We start from the raw sequence: 20,236 nt of genomic DNA on the forward strand, positions 1-20,236 counted from the left end.
CATCTTTCGGTATACTGTTTATTTTGTTCACAGATACAGCACAGAAGATGACACATTGTATCTGGGAGAAGCTCTTGAAAAAGTTTACCAATTAGTTCCACTGCCCTGCTATATCTCCAAGGTCAGCACGTGCTTCTTTATCAAGCATTCATCACATTGTGAAAGTTGTTACTGCATGGGCATAGAACACACTTTCAGATATTATTTTACAGTTCGTAACAAGAACACCACAAATAAATATTTCCTCCTTTTTGGTAGTTTTGGCAAATGTTTGCTTTCTTCTATTTACTAACAGTGCAGTTTTTGTTTTATTTTCCAATCAAAATGCCAATATTTTGAATAGCTTCTTCGCCTTCTCTACTCAAGAGCAGAAAACCAAGTTTCTCCCATCTTTTTATACCTTAAAGTGTTGGTAACGTTCTGCATAAATCCATGAACATTTTATATTTGTTCCCATTTAAAATAATATAATTTAGTTTATTACATCAATCGATATTCTTAATACAAGAATTAATCACTCTCCACAATAAACCATGCAGAAGGAGTGTCGAAGTACTCAGCAGGTCAAGCAGGGTCCGTGAGGAGAGGAAAAATATTTTAAATTTGTGATCTATCCTCAATTCTGTTGAAAAGTCACTGACTTCAACCATGAATGTTGTCTCCCAGTCTGGAGATCATCCCTTGTGGGTTTAAAAAATATGGTCAGATTTTAACACAACCATGCTTTTGTTTTAAGATTATTGTATATCGTGAAGAAGCTTTGTTTCTTGATTATTTCAATTTTTAGCCAAGAAGTCAATTTGGTTGCATTATATATTTTCTTTTTTATTTCAGTTTGGTTTCTGATTATGTGTTTGCAGGATTGGTTTTATAGTTAATTATTAATTGTGCAATAACCAAGTTTAATTTCCTAAAGAATAGATTTCTCCTTTTCACAGGTCCGAAAGCTAATGTTAGATGAAGATGATTTAAAGCAGCCGACCACTTGAATGTTCTCCATAAAAGATTCAAGAGATGATGTTAATAACGTGACTAGATTGCCTGAATAAAAGAATCTGTGGTAGATGAAGATGTTTGGAAATCTATTCAGGAGAAATGCATCCCAGAAACTAAGTGCCCTGTTGCTGATTTTCGGGTTCATTTGGGGTTTGGTGCTGCTTCACTTCACCTTCCAGCAGCCAAAGCATCAAAACAGTGCAGAACTGCGTGAACAAATCTTAGAACTGAGTAAAAGATACGTTCGAGCTCTCGCAGAAGAAAATCAAAATGCTATAGATGGTCCGCATGGTGCTTCAATGGCAGGATATGGTAAGAAGTGCAAAGCACTTAGTTTTGTCATATGCGTGTATTGTAAATTACTTTTCTCAAGTTCCCTTCTGGGAAGAAAAAAAATATGCTTGGTGTGCTTTTAAACAAATAAATGTTATTTGTTTAATTTTACTGAAGTTGTTTTAAACTTACTGAACAAATTGGGTTTTTTTTGATGGGCAATATGTTCACAAGAAAGCAGCAAGTGAAGATTCTACTCTGCTTTCCCCAATATGAATTGAAGCTGCTATACAGCTGATGCCTGAATTATGAGGCAGAAAAAAGTGAACTGTAGTTTCACCAAATCTTTCCTTTAACTGTCATAGCTTTAAACTCCAAGATGCACAAAGTAGCCCAAAGGTAGTCAACATTGATTTGAATTTCCTAACTCCTGTGATCAAAGAAAGTAAAGGTTATAGGATAAATGTTATGGTTTAACTCGTGGTTTGGATCTTTTCAGTGTGAAGAGTTCAGCTGTTGGAATTTTAGAATTTATTGAGTTTATCAAATAGCTTAGAATAATGCTGCTCAGAAAGAAGTAACTGCATTGCGTTTCCCGAGCTCTTTGTCTATTAGCCTGCATTTCTCTGTAGATCTCTATGTTTCAATTTCAAGTGCATTCCGTTTTGAAAATGACCATTGAATCTGAGTCATCCCTTGGTTCTATAATGCTATCCTATGGTAAAAAGAAAATTCATTTATGGCTAATGCTCATTCACTTTCCATGTTTTTTTTTAAGACATTACCCATATTTGTTCTGAAAATAAAGCAATTTTAGACAAATTCCAACTTTCACTTAGTTGTCTTCATCCTAGACGTTAAACTGGGATTTCACAAATCTTGAAAGAGGAAGGTAATTATTTGCACTTTTTTCAAATTGTAAAGATCAACTGTTTCTATTGCTAGTTGAGCTGCTAACTGGAAAGCACAGATTTAAGATAATTAACCAAAAAAGTGTAAATGACCAGTAACTGTTTGTTTTGTACTTTGAAATAAAGAAACCTGCCTCAGATGCAGTAGAAAATTACAAAGTGACATATGCAGGCCTATGGGGGAAGGACGGGTTTAGTGGGATTAATTGGTAGTTCTGATAAAGTGGATACACCATATGGTCGTCTTTCTTTACGTGTTTAAAAATAAACCCAAGATCTCAATTACTACGTTGACTTATCACATCTCTTGGCCGTTTAAAATGAATGATGTGTATTGGCAAGGCTTGTTAACGTTTTGTTTTGGGGAAAACCTGGTCTTGTCATGCAAAAGGTGGCCTAGGTTGCAGGATTATTATCCAGTGACCTTGTACTGAACAATAACATTGATAGTATAGGATTCCTTTGGATGTTGTAGTTCAATTTGGAATCTGTTCCCAGAATGGGCTTGAACTCTCAATCTTTTGATTTAAATGGCAGTCCAACCTGCAGAGCCTAAGTTGAAATTATGTTTTAGGAAGCTATTTTCTCCCTTTTGACAATTTGCTGTATTAAGGTGAACTGCTTGGGAAGGAGAGGTGAGCTGGATTACCTGATTATTGTCCTATGCACCAGGGCGCAGTAAAATTCCTTGTTTGCATGAAGTTCACCGAGTAAAACATTTTTCCTGATTCCTTTGAATCCTTCCTTATTTTCCGACTCCAACTTTCCCAACCGAGTCACAATTAGTTAGGATTATTTATCTGGAGTGTCACAATTTTACTTTTGGAATAGTTGTCTTAAGTATGTTGTGATTAAGGAAGCCAAAGGCTGAACTTTGCCAGAGGAGATGTACTACGATCAGATGTCAAATTCCGGGAATTCAATGGCACTTTCTAACCAGTGAAAATACGCTTCTTTGGAAGTGAAACACAAGATAGAATGCTAAAAGCATCAAGTGTGTTTTTAATTAGGGTAGATGTGGTATAAACACTAATTAGAATTGTGGGGAGGGGGTGGGGGGGATTCTTCTTCTTTCTGCACCTCATTTATATGCCAAGTTAGCCAATCTCTGCCAGTATTAGGGGTTGACCTCATTGTCCGAATGGCAGAGAAGCCAATGTCAGGTGAGCTCTGATAGACGAAGACTGAAAATAGAGGGTCATCACATTCTGTTTTCACATATTGAGTACACCACATGTCTGTTATAAGAAGCAGTGGCCCTGTATTTTGGGAAGAGGAAATGCTGTATTCTTGGAGGAGGAAATGGTCCCCAATGTTAATTAATCTCTTTCAAAATGTCAGCCAAATAATACTCTGTGTTCAAGTTTCTGAACTCTGCATCACCTAATTCCTACCCATGATCTTAAGTACGTATTACCAATTCAAAAGTTTAGATGCATCCAGATAGGAACAAGAGTTAATCAGCTAAACCTAAAAAAATCATCTGCTGCTCAGTCTTGTGGAATACTAAACATTGCTGCATTGTTTGTGTGATCTCATGCCTGTCAGTCAGTTAGATGTAAAATAATATTCAAAGCTTTCTCCCAGTGTCCTGACTTCACTTTCCCATCATAACAGAGTTGCATTGTTATTTGTGAAATCTAGCTTTGCATATTGGCATAGGTATTGACCCACATAAAATATTTTGAAAGCAATTGGTTGTCTGAGTACCTTGGGAAATCTGAATTGTAGCAAAAATGTTGAAGATTAATTTTTAGTTTCATGAGGGTTATAGTTTAACAGATTTGTAAAGTAAGGTGACGTTTCACTCAGAGGGTGGTGGGTGTATGGAACGAGCTGTCAATGGAGGTAGTTGAGCGAGATACTATAACAGCATTGAAAAGATATTTGGACAGGAAAGGTTTAAAAGGATGTGGGCCAAATGCAGGCAAATGGGCCCAGCTTAGATGGGGAATCGAGGTCAGCATGGAAGAGTTGGTCTGAAGAGCCTGCTTTCCTGATGTATGACTGAAATTAGTGGCTTTTGTTGATAAAGGGCAAATTAAAATTTAGGTTTTGTATGAATGAGGTAATTTGAACACGTACCAAATAAAATAAGCAGGGCAAGGCTATTTTGTCCCTTGTGCTAAAGATCATGGCTGATATTTTACCTCAACGGCCTTTCCTGCATTGATCCCACATTTTTTCTCCAAAATGTTTTATCTATCTTTGTTCTGACTGCACTCCACTTGAGTAATGAATTCCAAAGATTAACTATCCTCTCTTTGGGGCTTTGGCGTATCTATATCACACAGAGAGTGGTGAATCTCTGGAATTCTCTGCCACAGAGGGTAGTTGAGGCCAGTTCATTGGCTATATTTAAGAGAGAGTTAGATGTGGCCCTGTGGCCAAGGGGATCAGAGGGTATGGAGAGAAGGCAGGTACGGGATACTTTGGATGATCAGCCATGATCATATTGAATGGCGGTGCAGGCTCGAAGGGCCGAATGGCCTACTCCTGCACCTAATTTCTATGTTTCTATGTTTCTATATCCTAATGGCTGTCTTCCTTTTGCTGACTGTGACCCCTGACACACCAACCAGTCAAGCATTGTAAGAATTTTGAGTTTTTTAGTGAAATCCCCTGATGAACTCAAGGATGTACATGAGAGCCTGCCCTTCTTAATCTCTTGTCATGCAACAAACTTGCCATCTCAAGAATCAATCTAGAAACAAAGAGAATTGAGCAATTGGTGGCAATTGGTGGCAAAAACGGGTTAGCTGTGAGGAGGATGCTAGGAGACTGCAAGGTGACTTGGATAGGCTGGGTGAGTGGGCAGATGTTTGGCAAATGCAGTATAATGTGGATAAATGTGAGGTTATCCATTTTGGTGGCAAAAACGGGAAAGCAGACTATTATCTAAATGGTGGCCGATTGGGAAAGGGGGAGATGCAGCGAGACCTGGGTGTCATAGTACACCAGTCATTGAAGGTAGGCATGCAGGTGCAGCAGGCAGTAAAGAAAGCGAATGGTATGTTGGCTTTCATAGCAAAAGGATTTGAGTATAGGAGCAGGGAGGTTCTACTGCAGTTGTACAGAGTCTTGGTTAGACCACACCTGGAGTATTGCGTACAGTTTTGGTCTCCAAATCTGAGGAAGGACATTATTGCCATAGAGGGAGTGCAGAGAAGGTTCACCAGACTGATTCCTTGGATGTCAGGACTGTCTTATGAAGAAAGACTGAATAGACTTGGTTTATACTCTCTAGAATTTAGGAGATTGAGAGGGGATCTTATAGAAACTTACAAAATTCTTAAGGGGTTGGACAGGCTAGATGCAGGAAGATTGGTCCCGATGTTGGGGAAGTCCAGGACAAGGGGCACAGCTTAAGGATAAGGGGGAAATCCTTTAAAACCGAGATGAGAAGAAATTTTTTCACACAGAGAGTGGTGAGTCTCTGGAACTCTCTGCCACAGAGGGTAGTTGAGGCCAGTTCATTGGCTATATTTAAGAGGGAGTTAGATGTGGCCCTTCTGGCTAAAGGGATCAGGGGGTATGGAGAGAAGGCAGGTACAGGATACTGAGTTGGATGATCAGCCATGATCATATTGAATGGCGGTGCAGGCTCGAAGGGCCGAATGGCCCACTCCTGCACCTAATTTCTATGTTTCTATGTAATTGTGTCCTTTTATAGAGTGACAGAAACCTTTCTTAACCAAGTCTCTGGGTACCATAGGTAGATTCTGGAGACAAATTTTGATTGCTGATGGACAAAACGTATCAATACTGGTCGGGCAGGATTAACTCTAAAGTTTACAGAACCGCTTGGGTTGAGGTATACACAAATTTCCCACCACTTGTGAGTCTGTACATTGACGATCATGTAGTTCTTAACATTTGATGGACATTGCATTTGGGATTTTCTGTATAGAAGGATTAGGAAATGCAATAAAGCATCTGATTGTAATCCTTAAGGGCCTGTCCCACTGCGGCGACCTAATTTATGAGTTTAGAATAGTTTGCGCTCGACTCAAACTCGCAGCATCATAATAATAATAATAATAATAATAATAATAATAATAATAAATACTTTATTGATCCCCTCAGGGAAATTCATGGTCGACACGTGGTCCTAGGAGATCCTAGGAGGTCATTGTAACTCTCCTTCATGCTCGAGGGAAGTTCCCGCAAACTCGCGGCCTCAGTTTGGTCGAGGAAAAATTTTCAGCATGCAAATTTTTCCCCGAGTAAAAATTGGTCGGCATGGTTCTTTTGAACTCGTAGTGCAGTGGAATGGGGTCGCTAAGCAGTTGAGGTAGCCGTAGGCAATCTCCTTTGCTGACCGGGCATTTTAATTGGCTCATTGGAGTTTTCAGAACCAAGGAAAACCGACCGGTAATGTTAAATGCCTGCTTTCTTTATTAAAAGTTGTCTGGCTTCTTAAAAGTGTCTCCCCCCACCCTTCTCCCCCCCCCCCCCACCCCTCTCTCCCCCCCCCCACCCTTCTCTCCCCCCCCCCACCCTTCTCTCCCCCCCCCCTCCCCCACCCTTCTCTTCCCCCCCCCCCCCCCCCCCCCCCCCCCCCCCCGCTCTCTAAAGAACTTACCGTAACTGTGCCAGCCATCAGGAAAAAAAACATCTCCAAAACTACCGTTTAATTCCTTCCTCCAAGCCAATGTTGAATCCAATTGGCTAGTTCACCTTGGATTCTATGCGATCAACCTTCATGACACGCCTACCTTGCAAGACCTTGTCAAAGTCCTTGCTAAAGTCCAGATAAGATAAGGCCCCCTCCATTAGGCCCCCTCCAATCTTCTATAACTTCACCTGTTGTAAAGATGATGCAGATATCTCAGCAAAGGCCTCCCGCAATTTCCTTCCTAGCTTCTTACAAGGTCCAAGGATGTACTTGGTCAGACCATGGGGTTTTTATCCACATTAATGTGCTTTAAAAATGACAATACCTCCTCTTTGGTAATTCCAATATGATCTGACATCACAATTCTATTGCCTCAATTTCTTATTTGCTGAGAAATCAATTGGTATTCTCTCATTCCTGAGAGGAATGGCTTATTTTGCCAGTTGCCTAAATCTGACGTATGCTGCCACCTTTTTCCTAACCATAACCACCATATCTCTCATCAACTAGGGTTCCCTAAACTTGCCAACCTTGCCCTTAAGCCTAACAGGAACATGCTGCACCTGTACTCTTGCTTACTCATTTTTGAAAGCCTCCCACTTGGCAGTCATCCTCTTACCTGCAGAAAGTCCCTCCCAATCAACCTCTCAAGTTCCTGTCAATACCTCCAAAATCAGCCTTGCCCTAATTCAAGATCTTGACTTGTGGGCCAGCCCTATTCTTCTCTGGAATTACTTTAAACGTTGTAGAATTATGGTCACTGATCCATAACTCAGTGTATTGAGTATAGAAGTTAGAAGGCCATGTTGCAGTTGTATAAAACGTTGGTGAAACCGCATTTAGAGTATGGTGTTCAGTTCTGGACACCATGTTATAGGAAATATATTGTTAGACTTGAAAGGGTTTAGAGAAGACTCATGAGGATGATGCCAGGACTAGAGGGTCTGAGCTATAGGGAGAGCTTGAGTAGACTAGGTCTATTTCTTGGAGGGCAGGAGAATTCAATCATAAGAGGAATAGATCAGGTAGATGCACAGAATCTCTTGCCCAGAGAAGGGGAATTGAGGACCAGAGAACATGGGTTCAAGGTGAAGGGGAAAAGATTTAATGGGAATCTGAGTGGTAACTTTGCACACAAAGGGTGGTGGGTGTATGGAACAAGCTGCCAGAGGAGGTAGTTGAGGCTGGGACTATACTAATGTTTAAGAAACAGTCAGACGGGTACATGGATAGGACAAGTTTGGAGGGATATGGACCAAACGTAGGCATAGTGTTGCTGGGACATGTTTGCTGGTGTGGGCAAGCTAGGCTGAAGGGCCAGTTTCCACACTGTATCGCTGTATAACTATTGTCCTAAAATGCTCTCCCACCCACACTTCAGCCTCTTGCCCTACCTTGATCCCCAGGTGGAGGTCCAGTGACACGGGCTCTGTAATGTGGCCCTTTATATATTGATGAAGAAAGCTTTCTTGGACACAATAATTAATAAATTCCACCCCGTCCATGCCCTTTACACAATGGGAGTACCAGTCAATATCGCAAGTAATCTCTCATTAATACTATCCTATAATGTTAACAGATATTTGCAATATCTCCACACATATGCTCCTCATTCATGCTAACTATTGGCAGGCCTACAATACAGTCCCATCAAAATGATTGTTCCTTTCCTACTTTTAAATTCTACCAATATTGCTCCATTGGACAATACCTCAAAACTATTCTCTCTGAGCACTTTTATTCTATCCTCTCCAATTAAAAGGCACTCCTCCTCCCCCACCCACCCTTAACTGCATCTCTTATCAGGCCTGTAGCATCTACACCCTAGAATGTTGAGTTGCTGGGCCTGCCCTCCTTTCAGGATTCCCGATGTTCCCGATGTTAGGGAAGTCCAGGACAAGGGGTCACAGCTTAAGGATAAAGGGGAAATCCTTTAAAACCGAGATGAGAAGAACTTTTTTCACGCAGAGAGTGGTGAATCTCTGGAACTCTCTGCCACAGAGGGTAGTTGAGGCCAGTTCATTGGCTATATTTAAGAGGGAGTTAGATGTGGCCCTTGTGGCTAAGGGGATCAGGGGGTATGGAGAGAAGGCAGGTACGGGATACTGAGTTGGATGATCAGCCATGATCATATTGAATGGCGGTGCAGGCTCGAAGGGCCGAATGGCCTACTCCTGCACCTAATTTCTATGTTTCTATGTTTCAGCCATGTTTCTGTTATGGTGATGATATTCCCATCCCCCAAGTCTCTAGCATTGAAATAAATAGTTTAAACCACCAACCTTCCTCTTTCTTTACTGCACACTTGCCTCTCCTTCCTGCTAAGCCTGTTCCCTTTCGACTACAGTATTTGACATACTTTCTCATCTGCCTCCTTTCGTCTCTGGATCCCTCCGCCCCACCGATGTATTTCAAACCCTCCCGCGAAGTCCCAGCATATCTTCCTCCCAAGAAATTGATCCCCCTCCAGTTCAGATGCAAGCCATCCCTTCTGTACACCATCAATAGCAACAACATGGGTTGCAAAAGAGGCTTAGGTGCTGCAGAGTGAATGCAGGGAGGTAGGAAAGGGGTCAAAAAGCAGGACCTTAAGAGTGGTAATCCCAGTGCCACCTGCTGGTGAGTGCAGGAATAGAAGGATAAGCCAGATGAATATGTGTTTGAGGAGCTGGTTTAGGGGGCGTGGAGTCAGTTTTTTGTCCCACATGAGAGCCTTGAGTTATGGGGGGGACAGTTAGGTGGAGCCAAGACCAAGATCATATCAGCTATGACCTTATTCAATGGTCTCAACTTATGGCCTTATTCAACCGCCTCAACTTCTCCACTCCCCTGTCTCACTCTAACCTCTCCCCCAAGAACGTACTGCCATCGACTCACTCCGCAACAACCCAGATTGGGTTATCAAACCCGCCGACAACGGAGGGGCCGTGGTAGTCTGGCGCTTTGATCTCTACAAAGCTGAGGCCACGCGCCAACTCTCGGATACCTCCTCCTACTTACCCCTGGACCATGACCCCACTGTCGAGCACCAGGCCACTATCTCTAGCACCATCACTGACTTCATCAACTCCGGCTCCTTGCCCCCCCCAAGCCTCCAACCTCATCGTTCCCCAGCCCCGCACGGCCCGATTTTACCTTCTCCCCAAAATCCACAAACCTGACTGTCCTGGTAGACCCATTGTCGCTGCCTGTTCGTGCCCCACCGAACTTATTTCCACGTACCTCGACTCCATCCTATCCCCCCTGGTTAAATCCCTCCCTACCTATGTTCAAGACACCCCAGCCACTCTCCGTCGTCTCCAGGCATTCCATTCTCTAGGCCCTCATCATCTCATCTTCACCATGGATGTCCAGTCACTCTACACCTCCATCCCCCACCAGGATGGTCTCAAAGCCCTCCGGTTCTTCCTCGACTGGAGAATCAACCTATACCCAGCCACTGACACTCTCCTCCGCCTAGCGGAGTTGGTCCTTACCCTTAATAACTTCTCTTTTGACTCCTCCCATTTCCTCCAAACACAAGGTGTAGCTATTGGCACGCACATGGGCCCCAGCTATGCCTGCCTCTATGTAGGGTACATCAAACAATCCTTGTTCGAGACGTACCAGGGCCCCATCCCCGACCTCTACCTCCGCTACATCGACGATTGCATTAGTGCTACCTCCTGCGCCCACACACAACTCACTAACTTCATCAACTTCACCACTAACTTCCATCCGGCACTCAAATACACCTGGACCATTTCCGACACTTCCCTACCATTTCTTGACCTCACTATCTCCATCGCAGGTGATAGACATTTGACCGACATCCACTATAAACCCACTGACTCCCATGGCTATCTGGACTACACTTCTTCCCACCCTGCTTCCTGTAAGGACGCCATCCCCTACTCCTAATTCCTCCGTCTACGCCGCATCTGCTTCCAGGACGAGGTGTTCCACACCAGGGCATCAGAGATGTCCTCATTCTTCAGGGAACGGGGGTTCCCCTCCCCAACTATAGATGAGGCTCTCACCAGGGTCTCTTCCAACCCTGTTCTCTCTCCCCATCCCCCCACTCGCAACAAGGGCAGAGTCCCCCTAGTCCTCACCTTTCACCCTACTAGCCGTCACATACAACAAATAGTCCTCCGTCAGTTTCGCCACCTCCAACGTGACCCCACCACTCGCCACATCTTCCCATCTCCCCCCCTGTCTGCTTTCCACAAAGACCGCTCCCTCAGTAACCCCCTGGTTAATTCTTCCCTGCCCACCCGCACCACCCCCTCCCCGGGCACTTTCCCTTGCAACCGCAAGAGATGCTACACGTGTTGCTTTACCTCCCCCGTAGACTCCATTCAAGGACCCAAGCAGTCGTTCCAGGTGCGACAGAGGTTTATCTGCACCTCCTCCAACCTCATCTATTGCATCCGCTGCTCTAGATGTCAGCTGATCTACATCGGTGAGACCAAGCGTAGGCTTGGCGATCGTTTCGCCGAACACCTCCGCTCGGTCCGCATTAACCAACATGATCTCCCTGTGGCTCAGCACTTCAACTCCCCCTTCCATTACGAATCCGACCTTTCTGTCCTGGGCCTCCTCCATTGCCACAGTGAGCACCACCGGAAACTGGAGAAGCAGCACCTCATATTCCGCTTGGGCAGTCTGCATCCCGGTGGCCTGAACATTGATTTCTCCAATTTCCAGTAGCCCTTGCTGTCTCCTCCCCTTCTCAGCTCTCCCTCAGCCCTCTGGCTCCTCTTCCTTTCTTCTTCCTGCCCCCCTCCACCCTGCATCAGTCTGAAGAAGGGTTTCGTCCCAAAACGTTGCCTATTTCCTTCGCTCCATAGATGCTGCCGTACCCACCGAGTTTCTCCAGCAATTTTTTCTACCTTAGTCAATGATGGAGCAGGTTAAGGGTCAAACAGTACTTACTTCTTCCAATTCTTCTGTTCTTACAAAGACACCACCATATCTTTGGGTTAAAGAAGGAACTGCAGATGCTGGAAGATCGAAGGTACCCAAAAATGCTAGAGAAACTCAGCGGGTGCAGCAGCATCTATGGAGCAAAAGAAATAGGTGACGTTTCGGGCCGAAACCCTTCTTCAGACTGATGCAGGGTGGAGGGGGGCAGGAAGAAGAAAGGAAGAGGAGCCAGAGGGCTGAGGGAGAGCTGAGAAGGGGAGGAGACGGGGTTTCGGCCCGAAACGTTGCCTATTTCGTTCGCTCCATAGATGCTGCTGCACCCGCTGAGTTTCTCCAGCATTTTTGTGTACCATATCTTTGGGGATTTGATGTAGATCTGTTCTTGCTCTCCCGAATCTCCCACGACTCGATTGCTCTTTTCAAATTTGCCAACCTTGCCATTCTTGCATCAGGAAAAAGCACAACTCTGTACTTGGCTGATTTGATGATATGATTTTGGTATAAAAGTGGTGTAACTAAATATTATTTCAGATGGTAGCCACCAAATTAAAGCACCCAAGGCTGTTGTAATTTGCTAGCTGGTGCATCTGAGCAGGACAGTCATATCTTTAACTTTTTATTTCCTTTGGTAAAATTAGCACAAGCATATTTTTAAAGACTTGGGGCAGGATTTTTAAGACGTATATTGTCCTGTTGCTTTCATAGAAAATGGGAAATGTTATATGTGGATGGGAATTGAGTGAATAAGATATTAAATGTTTTAAGTTTTTTTTTGTTTCCTAAGCTGATCTGAAAAGGACAATTGCTGTCCTACTTGATGATATATTGCAGCGCCTGGGGAAGCTTGAAAACAAAGTGGACGACATGATTGCAAGCCGCTTGACAAATAACACCAACAGTACCAACAGCAATTCGATGTCTGCAGGTGCCAGTAAACAAATGAATAATCAAGGTAGTATTAGATAGCAAGTCTGCACAGGGATAAGAAAATGGAATCCTGTTTTCAGTTCCCCTCCTGGTTTAGTGACCTCCATATCCTATAGAGCTTTTCGGAAGGTTTCATTGAAGCTTTTGTCCAGTTGAAATGCCGAAATACTTGGTGCTCTGTACAATCTCGATTACTGTTGGGATTGGAATGCAGTGTTTCATCTTAAACTAAAAAAAAGGCAATGTAATACTGAGACTGGTACACATGAATGGAAATCCTTGCCCCCCGGGCCATTGCAGATTCTAGTTGGCTGGATTTTAAACAGGGCTCTTCGTCGGAAAAGGAACTCCGATACATGAAAGAGGATTGAAGTCTTTAGGCAGTAGAGGTAGACACTTGTATTATTATAAATATTCCTATAAATATGTACTTACAATTATTACATCTTCACTGTTTACTCAAAAATATTGTTACTGTTTAAAATCCATTGTTAGTGCACTGAACCTAGCATGTTGACATAACTCGATCATTGTTAAATGTTAAATAATGGATCAGTAATAGTATGTTTCAGAATTCCACACTCTTAGAATGGCATACAGTTAGAAAGGGGGAACGATAATGATTTCACTATTAAAATAGCTCCACCTTCTATGCCATCTGTCCCCAAGTTATATTTGCACTGGTGACCTCGTAGCTGCAAAGATATTGTAACATATAGTGAATGTAATGTACAATCTTGGGTTATTGCAGATATTTTCAAATAGATAACCCCAGAGAAATACCTGATGATGAAATTAATTCATGAAATCCTGGACAAATAGTTTTATTACGCTTCAACAAATTTTGAGGTGACGAGGGTACCTAGATTATAACCATTATCTTTCTGTACCTGTTGGCACCTGCACAGACCTTCTGACTACTAGATCTAATTTTGGTTCCTATTTTAACAGAACAGTAACACTGCTTGTCGGTAAATGCTATGCAAATTCACCTTGTATATGTGTACCTCTGGTTCATAAGGTTATTATTGAAAACAGACTTCAATGTGCTCTCTCCCTGGTGTAATTAAAGCTGCAGTACAAATAGCAAAACATGTTTTGACTTTATCATTATCATCAGAGGGGCAGTGAGCATTACATCCAACAGTAATGATCAAAGAAAGCTTATGAGCACGCATTAATAAAACATATTTTGAACAGGGGGAAATCTGTAAATAGATTTTAGTGTAATTTATTTGTCAGAAGCTGTGCGCTGCACAAAAAAAAATTGCACAGTTGACTAACTTAAAATGTTTCCTATACAGTACTGCAGATTTAAGGGTAATATACTTAATAATATTCTGTTCTATCGAACTTGTTATACCGCTGAGCAATAAACTTTATTTTTGGAGGCTTTGGTATGCAAATGCTTAGTGGCTTGCTGCTTTATGTGAGTGTTCCTTTATTCATGCTGCCAATTTGTCTTACAAAGTAGTGGAAAAACACACAGAATGAATTGCACAGTATTGTATCTGTTATGCAGTTTTACACTGTTTCTGCACATATCGAATACTTTTCTCTCGGTCTGGTTACAGCAAGAGGCTGTCATACCAACCCTTTGCCTCCCATTCTTGGGCCTTGTAGCTCAAATAGCTTGAGGTGAGCCCTACATTAAGACATATGGAACAAATTTAATGCAGATTTTGGTGAACCTAAGCTAGTGGCACAAAACTCTCAAAATGACAGTATTACTCAGGAACGGAATAAGAATGGGTGGAAAAGAAATCAAGTCTTTCTGGAGAAGGGTAACCATCCCAATGTAACAACGGCATGAAGGATGAATTATTCTACAGTGCCCTCCATAATGTTTGGGACCCATCATTTATTTATTTGCCTCTGTACTCCACAATTTGAGTTTTTGAATATAAATGATCACATGTGGTTAAAGTGCACATTCTCAGATTTTAATAAAGGGTATTTTTATACATTTTGGTTTCACCATGAAGAAATTACAGCAGTGTTTATACAGTCTTCCGCGTTTCAGGGCACCATAATGTTTGGGACACAGCAATGTCATGTAAATGCAAGTAGTTATGTTTAGTATTTTGTTGTCTATCCATTGCATGCAATGACTGCTTGAAGTCTGCAGTTCATGGACATCACCAGTTGCTGGGTGTCTTCTCTGGTGATGCTCTGCCGGGCCTGTATTGCCGCCATCTTTAGCTTATGCTTGTTTTGGGGGCTAGTCCCCTTCAGTTTTCTCTTCAGCATATAAAAGGCATGCTCAATTTGGTTCAGATTGGGTGATTGACTTGACCACTCAAGAATTTACCATTTTTTGGCTTTGAAAACTTCCTTTGTAGCTTTAGCAGTATGTTTGGGATCATTGTATTGCTGTAGAATTAACTGCCGGCCAATGAGATTTGAGGCATTTGTTTGATGTGTCTATAAACTTCACAATTCATTATGCTACTACCATCAGCAGTTGTATCATCAATGAAGATAAGTGAGCCAATACCTTCAGCAGCCATACATGCCCAGGCCATAACACCCTCACCACCGTGTTTCACAGATGAGGTGATATGCTTTGGATCTTGGGCAGTTCCTTCTCTCCTCCATACTTTGCTCTTGCAATCACTCTGATATAAGTTAATCTTCATCTCATCTGTCCAAAAGACCTTTTTCCAAAACTGTGGTTGCTCTTTTAAGTACTTCTTGACAAACTGTAACCGGGCCATCCTATTTTTGCGGCTAACCAGTGGTTTGCATCTTGCAGTGTAGTCTCTGTATTTCTGTTCATGAAGTCTTCTGCGGACAGTGGTCATTGACAAATGCACACCTGACTCCTGAAGAGTGTTTCTGATCTGTCGGACAGGTGTTTGGCGATTTTTCTTTATTATAGAGAGAATTCTTCTGTCATCAACTGTGGAGGTCTTACTTGGCTTGCCAGTCCCTTTGTGATTAGTAAGCTCACCAGTGCTCTCTTTCTTCTTAATTATGTTCCAAACAGTTGATTTTGGTAAGCCTAAGGTTTGACTGATGCCTCTAACAGTTTTATTCTTGTTTCTCAGTCTCATAATGGCTTCTTTGACTTTCATTGGCACAACTTTGGTCATGTTGATAAACAGCAATAAAAGTTTCCAAAGGTGATGGAAAGACTGGAGGAAAGACTAGGTGTTGAGAACTCTCTTATACCTGCATTAAGGAGGTATTTAAACACACCTGAACAATTAAAAACAACTGTGATGCCACGTGTCCCAAACATTATGGTGCCCTGAAAAGGGGGGTCTATATATAAGCACTGCTGTAATTTCTACATGATGAAACCAAAATGTATAAAAATGGCCTTTAATAAAATCTGCCAATATGCACTTTATTCACATGTATTTTTTCTATTATAAATCTCAAATTGTGGAGTACAGAGGCAAATAAATAAATGATGAGTCTTTGTCCCAAATATTATGGAGGGCACTGTATATCTCACATTGAAATGCTTCACATTCAATGCAAAAGCGAACATTTTATTCTCAAAGACAGTTTCAAGATGAAAGCTAGCCAATGCTTTCCTTTAAACTTAAACACAGTATTTCTAATATAATTGCCGTGTTTTATTTTCAGATTGATTTGCAGGCAAAAGTTGCACTTACAAACTACTTACACCTTTGACTAAACTCAATTTTTTGTTCCTTTTAATATGTGGTTTTGCTTGAGAAGGAATTCAGATAATTTTCTCAGTTTTTACTCTTGACATGATTTAAGGGTGTTATCTCAAAAGATTCAAACATGATCAGAATTTAGAAGAAAATATAATTCAATGGACTAGGATAATGTGAAAAGTGAATTTAATCGTATCGACTGCACTTCATTCCAAATTATAATTTCTTATGTCCAGTAAAACATTAAGTCTCTGTGTGAAATATAAACAAAATAGAAAATACAGATCTTAAATCTATCTTGTTGTTAATACAAAATTATGCTGTATCAAGTAGACAATTTTGTTAAATCCGTTTTTTTCCCAACTCCATGAGTCATTTAACACTGTTTATTCTGGTATTGAATTTAAAGGACACTATGGATGGCATGCCTATTCAAGTTTCCAAAATTCCAGCCTGTTCAATACCAAACAAGTGAAATTGCACCAAAAGAACCACCCTTCTGTTCTGCATATTAAATACTTTGGATATTAATAATTGGGTATAATTTGAAAGTAGTTGGCGGCTTTTCTTAAAAATTAACAGAGAACACTCTACTAACTTTGTGCAATGATTTTTGCTATTCACTTCATATTATAAATATTTGTGCCACTGCTGGGTTAACTAGTATTTCTTGCAATTTGCATAGCAGTAAAGTCACCTCTAAGAATGGTAAAAATCAATTTGAAAAATAAAATCAAGAGAGTAAACCTTTTGGAGAATTGAAAAATATCAAAAATTATAATTTGCCTTGTCGGCTTGTTTATTTAAAAAAAGGTGTTAAGCAAAGTAATGTGCCACTGCAAAGCTTACCCATTGTCGTGTGATATTGTTTCTCGAGCTTTGTGTTTGCAAAATTTAATAAAGTTCACCTTCAAAGGCTTCCAGTGCTATATTTTGCTTTTCAGATTTGTCTAGTTCTTTCATCCAAAGTTCTTTTTTTCACTCTGGACGGGGATTCTTTTCTGCTTTTGAATGTATTTTTCTTGGCCTCTCTCCTTTTGCTTACACAATGCCTGGTGCCAACAGAATTGCTTTTTCAAATACATTTGACTGCATTTAATTGAGGTATGATGTACATTGCTCAATTCAAAAGAAGATACGGCCGTAACAAAAATGACCGCAACAAAAATGCATAGACTACACAATCTAGTGCAAATACCCTGGGTTATAATCTTTTAAGGGGATTATTCTCACATCATAGATCAGCATTTGAAACGGGGTTATGGGAAGAAGTTGGAAGTATTTTGAATTGTTCTCACTAAAGGCTAGTAAGGACAGGGTTGGGTCCACAGTGCGGTTTAAATAATCTAACAAGAGAAAGGCTCATTAAATCAGTAAGACTGGAATTATTGAAAGGAAATCGTTTTTCAATGGTAAGCATAAGTCACTTTTGCTTTTGATACAAACATTCCATATTTTTCTATGAACCAATACAAAGCTCTGGATTAAAAGCAGACTAACAATACAGTTGATATTCTTTTATTTAGGTTAATTGACTGTCCATTCAAACAGATTTGTGTTGAAAACCAATGTACTTTTCCATAGTACTTGCATCATGATTAAGTACAGATAAGACATATTTATGCTGCATAATTATAGGTTTACAACAGCAAATCTGTGATAAAGTACCATTGAAATAACGTTATATTTTATCAATCTAAGCTATTTGTTTTTTCAATGATGCCTCTGTAATGTCCCACCTTGGCAATTTTGACAATGTCAGTTTCAATGACTAGTCTAGAAAGCATGCAACAGGAAAAATTAAAATGCCCAATAAAAGAAAAAGTACTGGAACAGCTTAGCAGACCACGAGGCATTTGTGGAGAGAACACAGAACTAATGTTTCAATGATTTTTCATCAGAACATTTCACAAGGTTCAAATAGCTATTATTTCACCACAGCATTGTATCAACAGTCCTTGCCAGCAACAGCCATGAATGAATTACAGAAAGTAACTTTTGCAATGAAATGTCAATCAGTACTATACATCATCGGAATATTGTTAAGTATTCTACTTCATGTTCCGGAATGGAACTTGAGCTCTGCATTTTTTATATAAAACAAGGCCTGATCACATTGTGATGGTTACACATTCACCATGCTTTACAGCACAAAAGTACTGAAGCAGTCATTCAACCAATGGAAATTAATTTGATTAACTAATGGAATAATATCAATTACCAAAGTGCTGCTTATTGTCCAAATTCAGGTTTGTGAAATTATGAGTATGGGAGGTTCATTGTGTTATAAAATATTTTCATAGACTCCTTGCCCTGTTCTAGTGTAATCAGTTTTCAACATGTCTCATTTTCGGAAAGTTACACTCATAAAGCCTCTCTATTCCAATTAGAAACCATCAACATCTGTTAGAGAAGATGTTACATTATTATAATACATTAAAACAAAGCAGTTTGAAAAAATCAAGTTAATAGACAATAGGTGCAGGAGTAGGCCATTTGGCCCTTCGAGACAGCACCGCCATTCAATGTGATCATGGTTGATCATCTCCAATCAGTACCCCGTTCCTGCCTTCTCCCCATATCCCCTGACTCTGTTATTTTTAAGAGCCCTATCTAGCTCTTTCTTGAAAGCATCCAGAGAACCTGCCTCCACCGCCCTCTGAGGCAGAGAATGCCACAGACTCACCACTCTCTGTGAGAAAAAGTGTTTCCTTGTCTCCGTTCTAAATGGCTTGCTCCTTATTCCGAAACTGGCCCCTGGTTCTGGACTCCCCCAACGAGGCTAAGTCAATGCAGTTTTGTGTAAGGAAAATTATTGCAAGGAGTTGTTTGAAGAAATATCATCTGCTGAATTAAAGAGATAAAATGGTGGATGTAGATTTCAATAAACTTGATAAAGTAGAAATGGAACTGCAGATGCTGGTTTGCACAAAATGACACAAAGTGCTGGAGTAGCTCAGCATGTCAGATTGCATCTCTGGAAAATGTGGATAGGTGACATTCCGGGTCCTGCCCATTCCCCCATTTGGATACATGTGTTGTATCTACGTTTACTGCAGTTTACGTATGACAAAAGGTTGGGCAATCAAAGCTCATGTCTTCTCAAGTTTAAAAAGGTGAGAGACTTGATAATGAAGGATCCGGTGAATATGGAGATGTTTCTTGACATGGGAGAATATAAAACTAGTATTTATTTAATCGGAAAAATAAGCAAACGCCCAATTGACACAGAAATGAGGCCTAATTATTTCCTCTCATTGCAACTCCGTTCCTCAAAAGATGATGAAATCAAAGTGTTTGAGCATTTTAAGAAAGTGGTAAGGAGAAATTAACAGTAGATGATAATGTGTAGTTAATGTTGCAAGATAAATAATGATGAATGATATGTCCATTCTCTGTGATGATTTAGTGTATATTTCCAGAGAACAGCAGAGCTATACAGCAAAGATAGTTGTAGAGTCAATCTCCTTTCTGCTTGAGTTTAGTTGGAGAATAGTATAGGTTATAAATCAATCAATATTCTTGAGTCAAAGGAAAAAGTTTGAATTTCTGAGCTGGCTTGTCCTTAAGTAATTAAAATAAATAACTAATCTCAGTAAAAGTATTGAGGCTGCAGTACTGGAGAATATCCACTGGGTGCAATATATTTCATTTGCATCAACACAACTTACATTTTGAATTATGTTTTTAACGTTTCCATGTAGCAGGGCTATACTGTATGTAATGTGGCTCCCTATATCTGGACCAGCTTATTGGGATTTAAAGTATACTCACTATTCATAGTTCATTATTGCAAATAGGTGTTGCATGGTGGATGCCATGTTATGATTTTTAGGCATGTTACAGAAAAACATTAATGGAAACAGATTTTTAGATTTATGTATTTTATTATGTAGGAAGTTATCATCGGTGAATAGAGATGACGTTACCAGGTACCCGAATGCATAAAGGAAGCATCAAAAATAAAA

The 20,236-nt window shown here is 40.8% G+C and overlaps 1 protein-coding gene across 3 annotated transcripts in view; it reads left to right on the top strand.

Moving 5' to 3' along the window:
* LOC129712590 (alpha-1,6-mannosylglycoprotein 6-beta-N-acetylglucosaminyltransferase A-like) overlaps positions 1-20,236 on the top strand; it is an 88,466-nt gene that overhangs the window by 13,439 nt on the left and 54,791 nt on the right. For 2 of the 3 annotated variants that reach the window (XM_055661124.1, XM_055661133.1), the window contains exons 2-4: positions 34-121; positions 939-1,308; positions 12,491-12,658. In XM_055661124.1, coding sequence (XP_055517099.1) covers positions 1,065-1,308; positions 12,491-12,658 — 412 coding nt within the window. In that variant the 5' untranslated portion in view covers positions 34-121; positions 939-1,064. The remainder of the gene's footprint in view (positions 1-33; positions 122-938; positions 1,309-12,490; positions 12,659-20,236) is intronic. The other variant, XM_055661143.1, reaches the window with a different exon arrangement.

Source organism: Leucoraja erinacea, chromosome 2, assembly GCF_028641065.1.
Source record: "Leucoraja erinacea ecotype New England chromosome 2, Leri_hhj_1, whole genome shotgun sequence".
Classification (NCBI taxonomy): Eukaryota; Metazoa; Chordata; class Chondrichthyes; order Rajiformes; family Rajidae; genus Leucoraja; species Leucoraja erinaceus.